The sequence below is a fragment of the Pteropus medius genome, unplaced genomic scaffold (assembly GCF_902729225.1).
Source record: "Pteropus medius unplaced genomic scaffold, Ma_sr-lr_union100, whole genome shotgun sequence".
Lineage (NCBI taxonomy): Eukaryota > Metazoa > Chordata > Mammalia > Chiroptera > Pteropodidae > Pteropus > Pteropus medius.
The window spans coordinates 20,673,548-20,693,192 of record NW_024349801.1 but is presented as its reverse complement, the minus strand read 5'-3'; the positions used below and the strand labels follow the sequence as shown (position 1 = coordinate 20,693,192).

General features: G+C 34.6%; 1 protein-coding gene and 1 pseudogene across 1 annotated transcript in view; both read right to left on the bottom strand.

Moving 5' to 3' along the window:
* Window positions 1-272: 272 nt before the first annotated feature.
* The window catches only part of DMXL2 (Dmx like 2), a 108,600-nt gene continuing 89,227 nt past the window's right edge, over window positions 273-19,645 (bottom strand). Inside the window, exons 28-44 of the mRNA XM_039888530.1 lie at window positions 18,651-18,899; window positions 16,557-16,735; window positions 15,490-15,620; window positions 15,026-15,111; window positions 14,410-14,611; window positions 13,408-13,525; window positions 9,928-9,990; window positions 9,076-9,162; window positions 8,873-8,994; window positions 7,616-7,754; window positions 6,902-6,962; window positions 6,643-6,770; window positions 6,042-6,119; window positions 4,087-4,178; window positions 3,270-3,322; window positions 1,996-2,213; window positions 273-1,671 (exon numbers count right to left, since the gene is read on the bottom strand). Coding sequence (XP_039744464.1) covers window positions 1,462-1,671; window positions 1,996-2,213; window positions 3,270-3,322; window positions 4,087-4,178; window positions 6,042-6,119; window positions 6,643-6,770; window positions 6,902-6,962; window positions 7,616-7,754; window positions 8,873-8,994; window positions 9,076-9,162; window positions 9,928-9,990; window positions 13,408-13,525; window positions 14,410-14,611; window positions 15,026-15,111; window positions 15,490-15,620; window positions 16,557-16,735; window positions 18,651-18,899 — 2,216 coding nt within the window. The 3' untranslated portion in view covers window positions 273-1,461. The remainder of the gene's footprint in view (window positions 1,672-1,995; window positions 2,214-3,269; window positions 3,323-4,086; window positions 4,179-6,041; window positions 6,120-6,642; window positions 6,771-6,901; window positions 6,963-7,615; window positions 7,755-8,872; window positions 8,995-9,075; window positions 9,163-9,927; window positions 9,991-13,407; window positions 13,526-14,409; window positions 14,612-15,025; window positions 15,112-15,489; window positions 15,621-16,556; window positions 16,736-18,650; window positions 18,900-19,645) is intronic.
* On the bottom strand, window positions 11,355-11,473 carry LOC120581113 (uncharacterized; annotated as a pseudogene).

Below are 19,645 nucleotides of genomic sequence, written 5' to 3'. Positions count from 1 at the left end.
CATCTGCATCAAAATCAGCAGTTCAGTAAACAAGGTACAGTGAAGTTAGTTCTCACCCAACTAAATTCCTACCTTGAGTGCCCTCTCTGTCCGGGTCACCACTGTATCCCATTTCCTAGAATGGCTTCTGATATAGATAGAAGGTACTCAGTAAATATTTGTGAATGAATAAACTGCCTAATAGTTTAAAAATTCTCTAACAGTTAAACATTTTATCAAATTTAAAATGATCTCGACTGTTTAAAATGTTATCAAAGAATGCCAGACCAAACTAAGGTAAAACTCTAACAAATAACATTTATTTTTCTTTTACATAGGTATTTCACAGCCTGAACATCACATTGCCTTCAAAGAAAGGTGCTTTTATGCCATTATATTTTACTATTTACCGCACAGGCATTAAGCATTCTCATTAACATGGTGAGACAATTTGCTGGTAAACGTTTAAACACACAAACATTGATTTCAATATCTCAATATATTTTTGGTCATAACCAAGGAGGTACATCAAAATATGACAACATTGGCTAATATTTTACAAGCAAATATTTAACTCTGCATAGTTTTATACAATAGGCTGTGGTAATAAATAGTATCACCAATCTCATCAACTATTAACTGGCCACAAAAAGCCTAACATTCATTTTAATTGATATGAAATGCTCTATTAGTGTAGTTTCAACATAGCCTTAAAATACTGTGGGTGTTTAACCCTGAATACATGAAAAAAAAAGTACTAAACTGGTATGTTTCAGTTAACTACAAATATGTCATGTTCACGGATTACATTCCTAACATGAAGGCAAATGTTTAAATAGAAAAACTAGCAGTCCAAAAAATGTGAATGTGCAAATTGTGAGGAAAACATTGCATTTAAATTTGCACTCATTTGCAAGTTACAGTACTAGCTGTTTAAACACTAACAGGAAAAATATTCAGCAGGAAAGGATGGAAACAACCTCTCTTGGCAGAGAACTAGTCATTGCATACTGCTCCATAGCTTAGAAAGTGTTTCTGGTGATCTAGAGCTTCTAACACCTTAAGACTGTCCTTCGTTCAATAAAGGAAACTGCAGGCATGCTTCGATCAGTGGTAAAGATAAGAAGAAACACCTGAATCGGCAATATTTTAATTTGCTATGAAGGTCCTTCTCATTTTTATAACTTACTAATGTTTTCTGAATCAGGTTTGCTAAATGCTGTAAAGAGTAGCTACCCTTCATACAAGACTAGGTTTGATTTTTTTTTTTTATGTCAGCATGGTAAAAGGTACATGCAGTCATTCTACCAACCTGTATAGGCAGTACTCAGCATAATGCTCAGCTTGAATCAGATTCAATTTCTACACAGAGATTCTCTGTATTGTTTTCAATGCGTTAACTGCTTGGAAAGCAGAAATGCCTAATAATTACTGCAGTGTTTTTTAATTGAAATGTTTATAGAAAAGCCCCAATCTTAGAGTCTATAGAATATCAAGAATTCTATTCGGGATGTTAAAAGCACTGGGCAAAACCCTGGTTTTCAGTGTGCCATCTGCCCCACAGGAGAAGATCCGATTGCCCTGGATGATGTCAATCTGCATGACTCCAGCCCCAAGGTTTCTGAATATGGACTGTTTAGCATGTTCATTTTTAAATGAATGAATCAGACCATGGCCTGTCAATCTCCAAACCTAGTTAAAAAGAAAAACAGTGAAAACAAGAAGTGTAAGTCTTTGAAAAAAGAAAGACCAACAGCAAAAACATGGCCTTCACTTCTGTTCCTGTGGCCCAATGCTCCCAACCACTCAGATGATTTACTCCCTGTATTTCACTGTCTTTTCAAGTTTCTCCCTTCACATCCTCTTAGAGAAGGGTGTCAAGAGACATTCAATATCTCCACAAAGCTTTATGCCCTCATTTCAAAGAGCACGGTGGGGTTTTTCTTCTCAGTGTTGACAGCAGATAAAAATAATATATAATAGCGCATTCCAATGGTACCTCTTATGCTAACTCACCTTTATGTTACCTTCTGCTGAACCTGTAGTAAAAAACTCCTCACAGGGATCCAGAGACAGAGCCTTAATGGCTGAATCATGTGCCTGGAACGTGTGGATTAGCTGCCTCTGCCTGATGTCAAAGATGCAGACGCATCCTTTCCTCCCTCCAGATATTAGGAGTTGATGTTTTGGTGCATACTGAAGTACTGTGGCACCATGATCATGGCATGTGAAACCTGAAGAAGAAAAACAAGAGCCTTTTCCAAAAAAATTTCTGTCTTGGCAATGCTGATAATATTTAAATAATATAGAAATTACCATTTTTCATTCTAATTTCTGTAATTGTATGATCAAAGTATTAAAAAAGATGCCAAGTCAATGACAGAAAAAATTACTTACCCATAATCTCAATATGAAAATACACAGAGGAAATTTAAACCTTAAGCCCAAATTAAATTACACTGCCTCATAAGTATGTAGAAGCAAAAGTACAGAGGAGACCAAGCTTCTCAATGACATGTTTAGCCACCGATGACAGCTATTTACCTTCTCTTAGTTCCTGCCCATACATACCTGACAAGAACTTTGGTGAGGCTGTAACTGAAACTCAAGTACACCAGTGTGAAAATTACCAGCCACACGGTGTTAGCCTTCAAAGATTCTCTGCACTTTAATATGATTAAAGCCATAAACTACTATGTGGCAATCTTTAAAAGATGGTAACAGTTATTCACCGAAAAATCTGCAATCGATTGCGGAAAACTATATCTTTCAAAACGTATATCAGTAGAGTAAAAGACTGAAATCTTTCTGTAAAAAAATCCACTCAGCCTGGTTTAACCCAAACTTACTGCATGGAGTAATCTTTCAGTTGCATTATGTGGAAAATACTGTCTTAAAATAAATACTATTTAAATGATATTGTTCATATTTCTAGTTTTTACTATAAGGTTAATTAACTTTTATGGTTAGGATTAATTCTTTAAAATATCTCATTTGTACTGAGCTCAGTGAATATTTTGCAACTAATTCCTTAAACGGCCTTGTTAGTAACGCCACACAACATACTATATTTTCTAAACAGAATACAACTGAAGACTAGGTTAGCTGGATTTCTATGACCATACATATTTACCTCAGCAAGGTAGCCAGTTATTCCAGTTAACTTTTAGAATTTTATTCTAAATATTTCTGCACTGTCAACCCACAAACGTTGACTGGATTCACTGGTTAAAATAAAACCAGGGAAGCATTCCTTCACAGTATATTAAAAATCACAGACTTTAACTCACCATGAATGAGGCTGTTTCCAGGTGATATCAAAGTGTCCCAAAGACATACATTTCTTATAAAGAAACAACAATAAGAAAGATACATTGTAAACGATTGTTCTAAGCCATCGCCAGGGGCGAACTGTCTTCAAGTCAAGTATCTTACTGAATCTTGTTATCTTTTTTTGTTCACTCACATTTATAAAGCAGTGATTCTCAACTAGAATGAGGGTAGAGGCTGGGACTGCGGCTGTATCTCTTCTATGAGTTTATACTTTGCGCACTACACAGTTCTGTCTTATGTAGTCCTACCTGTCTCTGCCCATCTCTTTTCCTTTACCGCTCCAGGGAAATTGAGATAGGATTTCCTGGATAGAAGGGATGCTTCCATACCCCCAGGGGGAACTACTGCAGGGAAATGAGAGATGTCATTCATGGGCACCTGTTGCCAGTGAAAATAGTGTGAGGTAAGAGAAAATGCTGAGAATGATGGCTACAGGGTATCAAATGCTGACTACTTCTCCAGAACATGACAGTATTAATAGCAATAAAAAAAAACCTGGTAGCTTTAACATAAAAATTACACATACTTTTTGACCGACTACATTAGGAATAATTTTTGTTTTTTTCTTTGGTAAGGAAAACTAAGAATTATGTAACAAGGAGTTTTTGTATTTCTGGGCTGAAAAAACCTAAGAAATTCATACTTTCTAGTGAGAATAGCTTTCTGCCAAAAAAATAAATTTTCTTTTATCTTTAACTGACAACTGTGGGGAAACAAGATCTCAAATCTTTCCCAAAATGGCTTATTTCTTATTTTGCTTCTCTGTCAACCTACCTGTTGTCATTGGACTGCCCAGATGTGGCAACCAGACTTGAAGAGGTAATAAATGCGAAGTCACTTGTGGCTTTACTGTGGCACTGCCAACTCTATGGAAAACAAAGTGTAATTGATGTTAACCAAAAATCCAATAAAACTTGATACAGTACACATACAGTTCTGCTAATATAGGATATGCATGAACTAAGAACAGTTTTGTAAAACAGTCTACAATAAAGAATAAGCCATAATATGAGGATTAGCTGTCATGTATATTATTTGCCTAACAGCCAATAATTTTTTAAAACTGGAAAAGGATGGTAAAAACATGGAATTAAAGGTTATGATTTTTTTAGAATATGCAACAAAAGAATAAGATACCAAATACATTAACATCATACAATTAGATGGCCTGGTTAAGTAAGGGCTCAAACAAACAATTTTAGTGCTAATGACCCCAAATACATTTAATAAACTTCAAAGAATAATATAAATCATAACAACCCAAGGAAGAAAAGTCTTACATACCCATCTAGTCTAGACTGCAGTGTGAAGGGCTTAATCAAATTAACTTTGTAACCATCCACCTTCCTTATCACCTCTGTGTTCCCTGTCCTCACCCCCAGATGAAGAGCTTTAGCAATTATAAAAGCAAGATCAAAAGCGTTTCTGCAAGTAATCCAGAGGTTTAAGGCTGTCTGTCCCAAACAGCTCCTGAGGATATTTCAGCACCCTGGGAAACCATTTACTGAGGCAAGCATGACTTTTCTTATTGGATCAGCTAGATGAGTAGAAGTTTGGAGGTGAGGACTCAGAAGGAAGCTGTTAGGGTATTTTAAAATAAAACAGACATTTTTCAGTTTGAAATTATCATGGTATAGATCTGACTGAAGGTAAAAAGACAAATTCAAGATCACTTCCATTTCTGTAAATACTTTATGATACAGCCTATAGTATACTAATATATGTAACGTGTACAGTCTAGAAAAAACTCTTTTAAGTATTTGGGAATCTGTCTAAACCTAGAGGTTCAGGACTTTTTATAAAATCAAAATATACGAAGACAGATGTTCCGTTTAGGATAGCATCATCTTCCACCTCTCCTGGCTCCACCCCCACCAAATGAGGATGCTTGTCTGCATCACCAAATATTTTAATATGATTTGGATTAATGAATAAAGTGGTCTGTTGGGATTGGTTATTTTATAATCTAGTAAACAGAATTCTGGAACAAAATGGAATACAGTCAGCCCTCCATATCTGATCAAAAATATTTTTAAAAGTTACATTGTTCCTGACATGTAGTATGAGTATGTAGTTAAGACTAAGATGGTTGCATCTGTACTCAACATACACAGACTTTTTTCCTTGTCATTATATTCTAAACAACACAGTATACCAACAATTTACATAGCACTTACACTGTATTGGGTATTAGCACTTACACTGTATTGGGTATTATAAGTAGTCCAGAGATGATTTAAAGTACATGAAGGATGTGCATAGGTTATATGCAAATACTACACCACTTTACATAAGGGATTTGAACATATGTGGATTTGGTAACCGCGAAGGTCCTGGAACCAATCCCCCATGAATACTGAGGGACAATTGTATACGGAACCTGTCTGATTCTTAATACAGGTATCTAAAATGAATCACTACAAAATTCTATCATTAAAAAGAATCAGTTTTCAAAACGGATAAAAGTATAATAAAAATGTACCTTATGGAGGACCACACACAGGGAAAGTCCCTGCATTTTTTCAAATATAAAGATTATCCTTCAAGCTGTTTTATTTTTTCAGCCATTTCAGTCTAAAACTAGGGCAATTATGGGTTCAGGGCTGTGGTTGCTGGACGCAACTGTCCCTTTTCCACCAAATCCACCAATGAGATTCACTGAAGTCTGAAACTGACACTTCATAAACAAGTAGCCTCTACATGCTCTGGGAATGCTGAGTGATACTTACCATGTAAGGTTTAGGATTTGCTGCAGTTTGGTTTACTTGCCAGATACTCAGAAAACCCTCTCCATCTGCAACACCACACTGTAAGAAAGTAAATATTAAACATTGCTTCTTATCAACGTAAAAACATTTAAGGAAAGCAGTCACTTAGTCACCACTTAACTAACATTCTGCTTATACCTATGTTTCTGTTGCTACAGTTCTCAAGAAAGTCCAAGTACTATAACATTCTGCCACCTTTTAAATGCTTTTCCACACCTATTTCACTGTTTTCCTCTAATTTTCTGTAGTAGAATTTAGTGAGAAACTGAAAGGTTTCTCTCAGGTGTTTGACTATGCTTATAGGTACCACCAACACACTCAACAGAGCTCTTTACCCTCGCAGAGTATTTAGTATCTTTAAGTGGATAATTAATTCATATAAAATTTTGTAGATTTATGCTTTTGTTAGGAGGTGAGGGGGTATATAAACAGACAACAAACTACCTGCTCAGCTTAAACCAGGATCACTGAATTTGCTTTTAGATGCAGTTTTACTAACCATTTACTCATAAATATCTATAATTATTTTTAGATGACTTAGTGGTAACCCCTAAGAACTAACCTTGTTGCCTTGAGAATTAAAATATAATCTGGTAACTCTTGCATTGCCAGCTTGGCGGAAACAGACAAGTTGCTGAGGTCGTGTCCATTCAAACATTCGTACACTGCCATCTTGAGCACCTGTAAGATCTGAAATACATGCGGAAAAGCAGAAAATAAGAAATGGAAAGCTAAAGAAAGAGTTCCACTATTTTCCACTCTATAAATCAACTTCAAAATGACAGAGGCCACTTACAATCCTTGAATCATAAAATACTTACAATATTGATGGACTGGGTGTGAGGTCATTCTCTTAACATTATGTAGATTCCTTTTCATAAGCTTTAAAAGAAGATAATAAAAAATGAATTTCTTTTGTAAATAACGAAAGGCATGAGGAAGGATATGATTCAGGCCAACTTTAATTCTGGTAACATTTATTCTTCTACAACTGGCTTATTACCGAAATAAACCCTGTTGTGGATTTTCTGAACCACTTAATAAAAGAACCTTGTCCTTACAGCTTGTGAAAGCGTAGTCACTTACTGGCACAGCCCTGGCCTGTGTGGACTGTGAGGATACCAAGCAGCTTCGCCTAGTGGTGAAGGGAACGCTCCTCCAGTGCCCCTCCCTGAGGATAATCAGGCATATCTCCAGAGTCTTCAGAGTAGAACACGAGAATAGGACCCCTTTAACTACACTAACAATGTTACTGATGCACTTGTCAAACCTCTTTGCTTTAGCACTTTTTGCCTCATGGTTTGCTCATTTATAAATGATAATGGAGGAAAATAATAGCACCTTCCTCTTAGGGTTGTTATGAGAAAAAGCACTCACCTGACGCAAAGAAACTTAGAATATGTTAGCTATTATTATAGTATACTAACTGGTCACTGCCCCTGATCTTTAGGATCATTCTTATGTCAAAGTAATTCTAACTTATTTTTGAGGGAGTCCATATATCCAGAAACCACACCTAATAGTGAATAACATACCACACTAGCTCCAGTGCTTGTCTGTCCACTGCCCAGCCATGGCAGAGATGACGGTGGATGCACCTGATTTGCTGAGTAGGATGATGCACTGGGTTGATAAAGAGTTGTAGTGGAACCACGATAATCAATATCATCTGAACTGTGAAAAACATGTGTGTTATCGTGAAAATTCCATTTTCTCAACACAAATTTCAATTACAGAGCTTCTTATGTAAACACAGGACAGTCTTTATGTTTACAAAATGAGTAAGTATCCATGAGAAAAGCTTAGGTACACATCCTAATCACAGCCAGTTTTAGTATTGATTAACTTTTGTTTCCCCTTTAGGCAAAGTATAAATTTAGTTCAATGTTGTTCGGGCGTAATTTTATTGCTGCACAAGTTGAAACAAATGTTTTGAAGTATTTAACAAGATTTTCTTTTTCTCATGTATAGAAAAAAGTTATATGTACTCTTCAAGTATAGATAGCCCATGTATCAAATTCATACATTTTTTAAAAGTTGAGTTTAAAGATTTCTAAAAAGGTATAATTATCACGTAAAAATGTTAAAGTAATTTTTATGATGGATATATATTACATGTAATATATTACAAGAGTGATACTGAAATCTAGTTATATACTGACAAAATAGAAAAGTCAACAGAACACGGAGAGATGTTATCATGGCACCATTCCCAAGCAAATAAAATTTTCAAGAATCTGAAGAAAAGCAAGAGGGAGGGCAAACGTGGAGAAGAAACCCTGATACAGAGAAGTGTTGCAAAACACTCTTGGTGCAGTGTCCATAGCTTTACTGAAAAGTTGTCCACATTTTTATCTGTAAAAAAGGTATGCTTATAAGAAGAAAAAACACTGGAAACTACTCAGTAAATATGACTCATCATCAGTCTAATACATTTGTGTATACTGCTTCTTGCTCTAATTATCCAGATCAATTGAATTTACTGAATATTGTGCAATTCCTCACATTTCTTTAAGGTTAAATGTCAAAGTGGCAGTTGTTAGCATTAGACTTCAATGATGAAGATTATCCTGACTCAAACACTATAAATAGTTCAGAGTCTAATGGAAAAAGTATGAGTAATATGTTTACTGATGTAAGCAGAGCCTTTTATTGGCACCTAAGCCAATTATGTTTGTCTCCTACCCAAATGAAGGGAGATACAAATATACTTTTCAAGATACTTCAAATCATGTGCATAATCGTTTAATGGGTTCTCTTTAAAGAAAATGTACTACATAAGACTATCAAACCTTTTGGATTCTCTGTCATATTCTTCTCCAATCCACATGTATGACTGACAGGCCAGTAGACAAGTAACATCCAGTTCTTGTACATCATGTGTTGAAGCCAAAACAATTTCATTACAGTTTGCCTGTAGAGCAAAGATGGAGTCAATAATTTAAGCAATTTCACTAAAAAGAAGTACATTGTTTATAATGACTAAAGCTTTTACCTTATTAATGGCAAATGCCATGATCATATCTGATTCCTTATGAATGATTTTTGCCTTTCCACCTGGATAGCCCAGATCAGCTTCAACCTACAAAACATTTGTCAGCAGTTTTAGTTGTTGCAGCATAGCTCCACGTAGAGATGTACACATCCCACAAAACGAAAAGTAAGAAAATGTAGCAGCAGCAGCAAGTGAAAAGAGACCAGTAATTTAGAGTGTTGAGAAGTAGCTCTGGAATTAGCTTAAATTCTGATGCCCTGTAATCAAGCCAATTTGAAATATTTCCATTGTGATTATAGGATACCGATTAAATGTCAGAAAAGATTTCTAACATAGTTTTCATTAGTATTTATGACAGTAATGTGTTTCTCTTATCTCTTCCAAAGTGTGCAAAGATACTACAGTAAGAATGTATATACAGAAGCGTCACAAAGTGGAGGGAAAAAACAGACGAAAGAGTCGCAATAAGAAATAAAACTTTTTTTAAATAAGAGTGATGAGCTAGGAATAAGGAGAAGTTGGAAAAAATAGAAAGCAATAAAAGAGACTGATGAGAGGAAAATGCAGTGGCTTAGGGTCAAAGGTGATGGGAAGGAAAGAAGAGGCAGAATCAAGAAGGAAGAGAGAGAAACAGTCATATTCAAAAACAGATTGGAAAAGTGACAGAAGTAGAGATGGAACAGGAAGTAAGAAAGAGAATCAGTAGCAGAAGAACGAGCTACTGAGGTACATGAGAGCAATGAGTACTCTGACTAGTTAGCCAGTTGAGCAAGTCATGGTTAGTATTAGAGATGAGGGGTTAGCTCCCTGAACTTTAAAGAATGAGCTAAGTACAAGAGCTTTGAATACTACCTTGCTGTGGCAATCTTCTGCTACGGAGTTTTGTTTGACCTGCTCCACATGTTCTTCTACAGACTAAACAACACCACACCATCACAAACACAAAACACATGCATGAAACAAAATTATAAAGAGAATGAGCAGTTTCAAACTGCAATGGTCACTCCATCACTTAAAGATGGTAATAATGAATTTGCAAGATTTCCTTTTAAAAGCCCAAAAACAAGAAATTAAACTAAGTAAAACATAATGTAATCAAATAAACACAACACAAAGCAAACCAGGCAAAATTAAAGTTAACACGACTATTATGTAAGTTATTTCAAAATAAAAATTAGTTATTTGTATATCAGTTATGTAACTTAAAGTTCTAACTAAAACTGTAATATCTAAAAATAAAACCTACATGCACAAGCTATACTGCATAGCTTCCTATTCTATAGGGGTTTATTTCAAATACAAATTAAAACTACTTATTTCTAAATACAGTTTGAAAGTACTGATAATTATTTCACTCTTACTCATGAAGAATATATCCATGAAGAAAGAGTCAAGGATTAGAATTCACATTAACCATTTATTATAACCACATGATTTTTCTCCTTATAAGTAAATAAATGTTTGATAAAATGAGGCATGAGAAAGAAATCACACATATAACTTGCTACTAGTTGATGACAAGGTCACTAGGAGTGGCTATAGTCAGAAGTTCTACTCTGCTGTGGAAACCTTTGAAGGCTTGATCAGAGCAATACATTCCTAATACCTCTTGAAGTGACTGCTTCACTTAAAGCAAAAAGGGCCAAGTTCTCCAACGTGCCTTCAGCGACTGTCCTAGAGCTACTGCAGCTGCCAAAGAAGGAAGTAAAGTATGCAGGGGCCAACTCAGCAAAAGCTCAACTTCTAAAGAACTTATTTGCCTTTAATCAAGTAGCTTAGTCTGCCACATTTACCAATTTCACAAAACTCGTCTGTGGAATATTCTTTAATATGTTCAATAAATAAAAATTTCAGCATTTCTTAGGGGAATTTTATTAAGTCATTTTTTATGCTAACATTTTAAGCTAACATTTTAGCACTTAGAATTAGCTTGCCAATTTTACTAATTGACTGTATTTGCCAAATTTACTGATTATCAAAATCCTATTTAATAATTTTAAAGGCTAGAACTATCTTATTGGATGGGTAGTTTTAATAATGTTGCACATTTCTGAACTTATGAATAGTTTTTGTCTTAACAGCTTTAACATTTTTTTCCTAATTTTTTTTCTTAATGAAAACAATTTTTCAGCAGACGTATACTATTCAATACAGTAGCCACTAACTACTAACCATATGTGGCTACTTTTTTTTTAGGTGAGGCAACCCTTGGCTGACCTCACAGATCGCAAGAACCTTGTCAGCTTACAATCCCTTATTTTTTAATCCCTTATTTTTTATGCCTACAGCACTTGGTCTTCCTAGGTGGTTTCCCATCCAAGTACTAACCAGGCCCGACCCTGCTTAGCTTCCAAGATCAGACGGGATTGGGCTTGTTCAGGGTAGCATGGCCATAGACTTAAATTTAAACAAAATTAAAAATTCGGTCCTTCAGTCACACTAGCCACATTTCAACTGCTCAATAACTACATGTGGATGGTGACTAGTATACTGAACAGAACAGATGTAAATTTCCATTATAGAAAGTTCTATTCGATAGCACTGGACAAGAAAATTGTTTCATCCAACAATTTAAAATTCAAAAGGTATGAAAAGGGTACATAACCAAAATTCTTCCTCCCCTCCAATTCCTAGCCATGTACTTCCCTTCTCTGGAGACAACCAATGCTTAACATTTTGAGAAATATTCTATTTATCTCTGTCCCACCTCTCTGTTCATGGAGACCCTCTGCTGGTAGAAAAATAGCAGAGAACACACACCTTGGCTGCTGATGCCAAGAGCACAGAAACTGGGGGGCATAAAGAAGGGGAGACAGGGGTGGAAAGAGGGAGAGGCTTAGTTAAGGAAGAGGGAAACCACAGAGGAGAAAATAGAACCTGAAGGGCAAGACTAGAGTCTGAGGGTCCAAACAACCTAGACACCTGACTTCTCACAGAACTCTGAAGCTCTGACAATTCAACACTATCAAATGCCTACAAACCTTATGCATTATTAAAGCATATTTTCAATAAATCATTATGTTTAGTAATTTGAAGAACAGTCAGAAAATTGATCCTTCAATGAACTGGCTTTCTGTGAATAACAGAGCTCTAATTGAATAAGTTTCCTTTATTTTAAATCTAATTCTGTATCTTGTTTTATGGCATATGGACACAGCATCACTACAGGAAATGCTGTGAACAGTGGATTAAATGAAAGAGAAAATGAATCTGGCTCTGTGAATCCCCTAACAAATCTTATATCAAAAATTTCAATACCATCAGGGTATAAGACTCAAAAAATCTCTATAGTTCAATCCCAATTCTTCATTTAAGTACATAATTTTTAAATCCATAGAGAAAATAAATGGCTGTTCACATACCATCCAGGTAAGTGGGTAACTAGTGAAAAGAATGCATGTGGTAGGTTCTGTTGCCCTAGGTCTGGGGGGAAACTAAGAAGCAAATTCTACATTTTACCTTGGGAAACTGAATCCTGTAGACTGTCCCTCTTGGTTTTCACTCACCAAAGTGAAATATAATTCATTTTTCTTTTCTCATAAATTTTGTTTGCCAAATTTTTAATCACATTTGACATTGTACTCTGAGAACACTCTCCAAATTGCCCATTACCTCATTAAATGGCCAAATGAACTGAAATGCTCATATAAAACACCTACAGACCCCTTGTTTTATAAGGAAGAGATCATTTTAAGTTCTACAGTGCCAAACTCCCAAATTCCTGATTCTTGTTAAATCCTGAATGGTATCACATTACTAATTTATATTTAGGTTAAAAATCACCATGTAATGCAGAACCTCTACCTCACTTTGTAAAAGCAATCTTCCTTCATCTTCTATTTGGTTTTTCTGTAGTTTATTTTCTCTCACAAAATTATTCTGAATTTGTTGCTTCTAAAGTTTCTCCTGTTCATTTCTAAATGCTAAATAAATAAAATACTTTTAAAGGGCTACACTGTATTTTCAATTAAGTGATATTCAGAGAATTGTAATATTGAGTACACTCATTTATATAATACAGCCCTCAAACCATCCATCACAACGTTTATTACATGTAAAGTCCAATGAAAAATACTAAAGAGGAAAGAGCAACTTTCACTTGATTATACATGACTTATCAAGGGACCTATGTCATTTCATTGTTATGAAATGAAAATTGTTAATTTTTTATCTTAAAAGAAACTTATTGTAGTTTGGCAAACTGTTACCCATGATATATAAAAGATAGTAAGTTCCAACCAAAAAGTAAATTTCAAAATAAGTCAAGTACAGACTTCATTAGAAATGTTAAAGAAAACTACACAAAAATTACAACAGAATTTTTTTAAATACCTCACTCTGCTTTCTTTTCTTGGTGAAAATATATCTAATAAATGTCTCCTGAAGAACTTCTTGTTTAACAAGGAAATGCCAAAGTCGTTTGACTGGAAGTGCAGAAGAATCCCGGGATCTGGTAAAACAATCAACATATCATACTCTTTTAGTCTGTAGAAAACGTGTTTCATATTTTCAGATGCTTTAAAAAAAAACAAAACCTCCATTATCTATTGCAAAGATACATTAAGCTCAACAAAATTTTCCATTTCACTTTTAATTTTTAGTTTTTCTAAAAATCATTCCTTCATCTAGCAATTAATTCTCCAACTTGTTTCTCTGAATGAACAGATTGAGTTGAAAGTAAAATGAATCCCTTATTATTCATTTTTTAAATTATACTTTAGGTTGGTTCTGTTGATTAAAGCATGCTATCACCCAAGAAAATAAAGTCATGAATTTCATTTCTAATATCCTAATGACCTAAAAAGCCCTGTTCTTTCAAGCTTATGAGCAATACTCTTAATAATAGCAGGCTGCCTCAAAAAAAAAAAAAAAAAAAAACCAAAACCCGAAACAAAACATGACACTTACCAAAAAGGAGCCCAGATGAACATCAATGAAAAACAATGTATTTACTGTTAAATTACTGAAAAAAGGTCAGTAGCACCTGTTTGCATATGTAGATTATCTCGAAATTTTTCTGTAAGTTCTTAAAATAACAGCAACAAAAAAAAAAACCAATAAAGGTTTCTTCCTGATTATAAAAGTAGTATGTCTATTGAATTATAGGTAATACTGGGGGAAAAATTTTTTTTCTAACCACATTTCTGATGGTTTTTTTTTTTAATCATATACTGCTAGAAATAGGATTACAGGTTAAAAGTTATGTTTTGAAGGCTACTGGCATATTTGCAGGTTCAAAGTTATGTTTTGAAGGCTACCGGCATATTTTGACAAATTGTCTTCCAGAAGGGTTAAACCAAGCTACACTCATCAGCATTATAAAAGCATTCTTACTTGAATGGAGTATTTTCAGGTTCTAGCATTGCTTTATTTCGAAGAATAGCTGGTCCAGCTCCTACTGAAAGGTCAGTTGGATATGTATTGATATAGTTAGGGGGTGGACCTTCAAACTGATCCATTTTCTCTTGTAAGATGTGTTCCCAATTCTCCAAGTTTTTAATTACAGCAATACCTAATGGTGATGTTACAGGCAACTCTGAAAAGTGATAGAATATGTCATTTTATTTTGATTAAAATGTTGATCATCATCCACATATTTATAAAATCTGAATTTATAGCCATAACTTCTGAAAGTATAAATAAATCTGAAAATGTTAATCTAGTATCATTTGGATTTTTAATGCTTTCAACAAAGCAGAAGGCCAGCTCTCTAACATGAGCTGAGAAAATGTCTAGCTTTCTCCAGTCTGGTTTTTTGCTTTTCCTTCTACCTTCTAGGTAGACAGTGATTTCTGCTATGTATTAAAACCATAGATTGCAGCATAATATAAAAAAGATCTCTTAAATATTCAATGCAGTATTTTCTTTACTAAATGCTCTTTAATATAAATTTTGTTAAGAGGAACTCGATGGCAATTTATTAACATTAATTTTCAAATTCCAAACTTACCAGAGAATTCCAATCCAGCAATGGGAAAGAAATTCTTGACATTGTGAAGTACTAGCTTAACCATTGCCAAATGCAGAAGAGCCCAGCTGTTCAAGAGGGGACAAAAAAAAAATTCTCCTTAATTGAAAAATAAAATCATGAGAGAAGCACAGTAATGATTCTTGTCAACTGTTTAGCACAATCTCCCACCCGGAAAGTTCTAACAGCACAACAATAAATTACGCATTTTTTCTCACTAAAAATGTTTTGTGTTTGCACTCTGTATGTAAACTATTCTTTGAAACCAGTTGTGAAAGAAATACTCTCGTGTCTGGAAATTTACCTCAAACGTACAGAATTCCTAAGTTGAAAACATTAAGTCAGTTCTTATATAAATTCATGATAATTTTATTTAAAATCAGTATTATAAGGATTTTCTACAAAAAGAAAAAAGAAAAAAAGAAAAAGAGAAAAGCCTTACTTACCTATAAGAATTTGGATCTTGGTGCTCCTGTATTTGTGTGTCTGAAAAAAAAGCATCATCATCTTCTTCATCACTATGAATGCTTTCATCAGAATCATAAATAACACCACTATCAGACAAAGGGAGAAATGGCTGCAATAAAAGGTAAAGTTATTTTTTAAATATATCATTAAGTTATTTTTGTCCTAACTTAACATGGCATGATGGGAAATGTATTCCCTTATGTGCACTCACAGCAAGATGACAACATTGTTAACACATGCAGACAAAGAAACATTAATAGAAAGATGGTGATGAGCTCAAAAAAGCAAAATGCTGAAAAGCAAATGACACACCCAACATGGTACACAATGAAAGTCTAATGGATCTAGTCACCATGAGTATTCTGATTACAAGAGACGTTTCCTCTGCTTTGGAGAAACAGAGACTTGTCATGGGGCCTCACCACAGCCTGATAAAACCCCCAAATATCTATCTATCTCCTGCTCTAACTCCATGCTGACCAAGGGAACTACTGATAATCAGATGAAGGGAACGTAGATGGTAGATATGTGTATTCCAGTCACAAGAAAAGGATGACACTAACACATGTTAATAAGCTGACTTCTGATTTATACCTAAATCCTAAATGATTTTCTTTTTGCCACCCAAAATTAAATTTCCTTCCATCACCATATATTTGACTCCCTTTACTCTACTGCCACCTCCCCCACTTTCCTCTGGTAACCACTAGACTGTTGTCTGTGTCCATGAGTCTCTATTTATCTTATTTGTTGTTGTTTTCAGTTTTATATCCTACATATAAGTGAAATCATGTGGTTTTCAACCTTTTGTCTGATTTCATTCTCTTAGCATGATAATCTCAAGATCCATCCATATGATTTTAATTTGTCTCATCCACACCAAGTATCTGATCATCCCTGAATGACTGTTCTGTTACTGGACTTGACACGTTAAATGTCTAAACTATGGTGATTTAATCCAAAAGCTATCCTCATTCCTATTGATGCATGTACAAGAGTTAACAAAACAGACACACTTAAAACCTACATTCTTCAAGCCCCTTACCTTTGCAACAAAATAATCCCACATACTAAGTTCAGGAGGAATAAATTTTTCTTTGTAAGATGGTCTTTCTGCAGGCACTGGTGGTGGGGTAGCATCTTTTACAGGCCTTCCAGGGACCAGCATTCGCATGTTAAACCTCCTACGGTGTTTATCTATGTCTTCAGAAGGAACAGGAGGTGCTGAATAAAGATAGGAGAAAAAAAACAGCATTTATTTTCCATTATTAATTCAAAGAGTTAACCTTTCTTTCATCCTACTTTTAACATGTTTTGTCCAGAGTAAATTACTTCCATCTGTACTTCTAAACTATTCTAATTACTGTTTCAGTTTTCTAGCCTTCATGGCAGAGATACAGATGAGGATAGAACATAAAAGAGTATCTTGCCATGAAGCATCCTTTGTGCTATATAGAATAAAAGCTAAAGTAATTCTAGATAAGATGTACAAAATAAATGGTATATTCAATAAGTCATAAAGGAGAGCACTTGAGTGATTATTTCTGGCTATGCTGTTCAAGATAGATTCACTGAATATGTAGAATGAAAGCACGCCTTAAAAGAAGGGCAGAAGCTCAGTGTGAAAAGAGAAAGAATAAAAACAAATGATCAAAGGTTTGGATAAATGAGGAGTAAACTACTTTTGCTAGACAGGCATTAGGGAGGACAATAACAACAACAGTCTCCAGTTAGGCCAGGAATAGCTTGTGGGTAAGAGGCTAGGAGCTTATCTTATGGGCATTCTCATGAAAGCTTCTTGAGCTAGTCACATGATGAGGTATGGTTTGCTTAATCAGAGGAAGATGGATGAAGATGACTTAAAAAGGGCCTGAACTAGGTTGGTGGGTGGTAAAGACTGAGAGGAAGGGTTAGATACAAGGAATACATAAAAGAAATGTCAAAAGGATTCAGGAACTCATGAGATGTGGGAGGGCCAAAAAGTAGAAGTCAACCCACTCCACTCCTAAAGTTCTTCATCACAGAAAATGACAATTCTATCTCAACTCCTCTTTCTCCCACGCAATTCATCAACAATCTATCAACAATAACCTCAAATTATATACAGAATATGTCCACTTTTCACTGTGCCCATGACTACTACCCTAAGATAAACCACCTTTAATTTTTTTTCTAAATGAGGTGAAATTTACATAAAACTAACCATTTTAAAGTGTACAATCCAGTGGCATTTAGCACATTCACATTGTTGTGCAACTGCCATCTAAAGCGTTCTCATCACCCCAAATGAAAACCCCATAAGCAGTCACTCCCCATTGCTCCTTCCCTCTATGCCATGGCAACCACCAATCTGCTTTCTGTCTCTATGGATTACCTATTCTGGATATTTCACATAAATTGAATCATACAATATGTGACTTATGTGTCTGGCTTCTTTCAGTTAACATATTTTTGAGGTTCATGCTGTTTGTAGCATGTATGAGTACTTCATTCCTTTCTTTGACTAATACTTCATTATATGCGTATACCACATTTTGTTTACCTGTTCTTTTTTAAACTGCCACTGATTGCTTATCTGTAATATGACCATTTCAAAGGATGAATACAGATGATTTCTATGTTTCAGCATCAAGATGGAACCTTTCCTATGGCATTAGTCTACATCTCACCATATCTTACCATCTTAAAAAGTGGGATGAAAACTATATTCTAGTCCATAAGGAAAAAAAAAAATACAGAAAATGGAATAAATAAACCATGGAACAGCTACCTTGTATGACCATAAACTTAATCTGAAGCCAACTGCTGGTATGTTCTATAAAGACTGAGGATTTATTTAAATCTTCTTTCTCTAATTAAAAACTATCCTTTTTCCACGTCCTCATTCCTTAACATTTGTCTTCTCACTTACCTTTACCTTTCCTCTATTCCTTTTTTATCCTCCTTAAATTTGTTCTAGTACCAAAAAATGTTAAATTGAAAATACTGTATGTTTCTTATTTGAACATGAGTTTATTTACTATCATAACAAGAGGGAATATACTTTAAACATCACTGATCTTCAAAATAAAAATTTTTTTAAATATTAAAAAATCTTTTAACATTAGAAATTATTTACATTTACATACATTAATCTTACCTGAAATACTTTCTGATTGTCTTTGAGGTTTCACAACAAGTTTCACACCCCCTCCGAAAACAGCAGCCCACATTCGATTATTTAAGGGGTGGGCTGCAAGTCTAAACAATTCATTGGAGGAATTTGTGGCAAGAGCATGTATCAATAAACTTAAGTAAACAGCAACAACAGCTTCACACAACAAAATGTTCAATTTTGGCTGGTCTTCATCTTGGGCTGAACTCAAGAGATTAATAAGTGAGTTCACACCTGTAAGGATATATAATATCAGAAGAAATATATCAGCATAATTCTCCAGAAGGAAAAAATTCCAAATTTGCAGTTTAGCCAAAATTATGTATCCATATTATATAAAAACATATTTCCATAATTTCAGCAACAAGATAAATAATGACAGAAATGGCTTATAACCTATAAAACAAGAATCTATTAATCTATACTGATATAAGAAATGAGCGAATACATAATTTAAAGGGGGAAAAGATAAAGCTCTTCCTTACAGTACAATTTCAACTAATAAGTAGAAGAAATGACAGAATTAGCAAATCACCATCTAGTGACCTCCACAGTAATATATGATTCAGGCAAGAATCATCACTGGATGCTAGAATTAGTGGGTAAAAGTATATTTTATAGTCTCAAACTGTCTCTTCAAAAGATCCTTATTCATTTCAAAGAAAAAAAATAGTAACTTTACAAAGAAGAAATCTGGCAGAGATGGCCTTACCAAGCAATCACAGTGAACGGTACCAATAATGGGACCAGCTGATAGCATGTGCCCCTTGATATTTTGCATTGAAAAGGACACAATATTGCTTTTGTGATATCTCTGACGAAAATACATAATCTGAATCTAATATTAAGAAAACATCAGAAAAATCCAAATTGAAGGACATTCTAAAATATAATCAGCTAGTACTTCTCAAAAGTGTGAATATCATGAGAAAGAATGAGATTCATGAGAAATTATGACTAAATGTAACATGGACTACTAA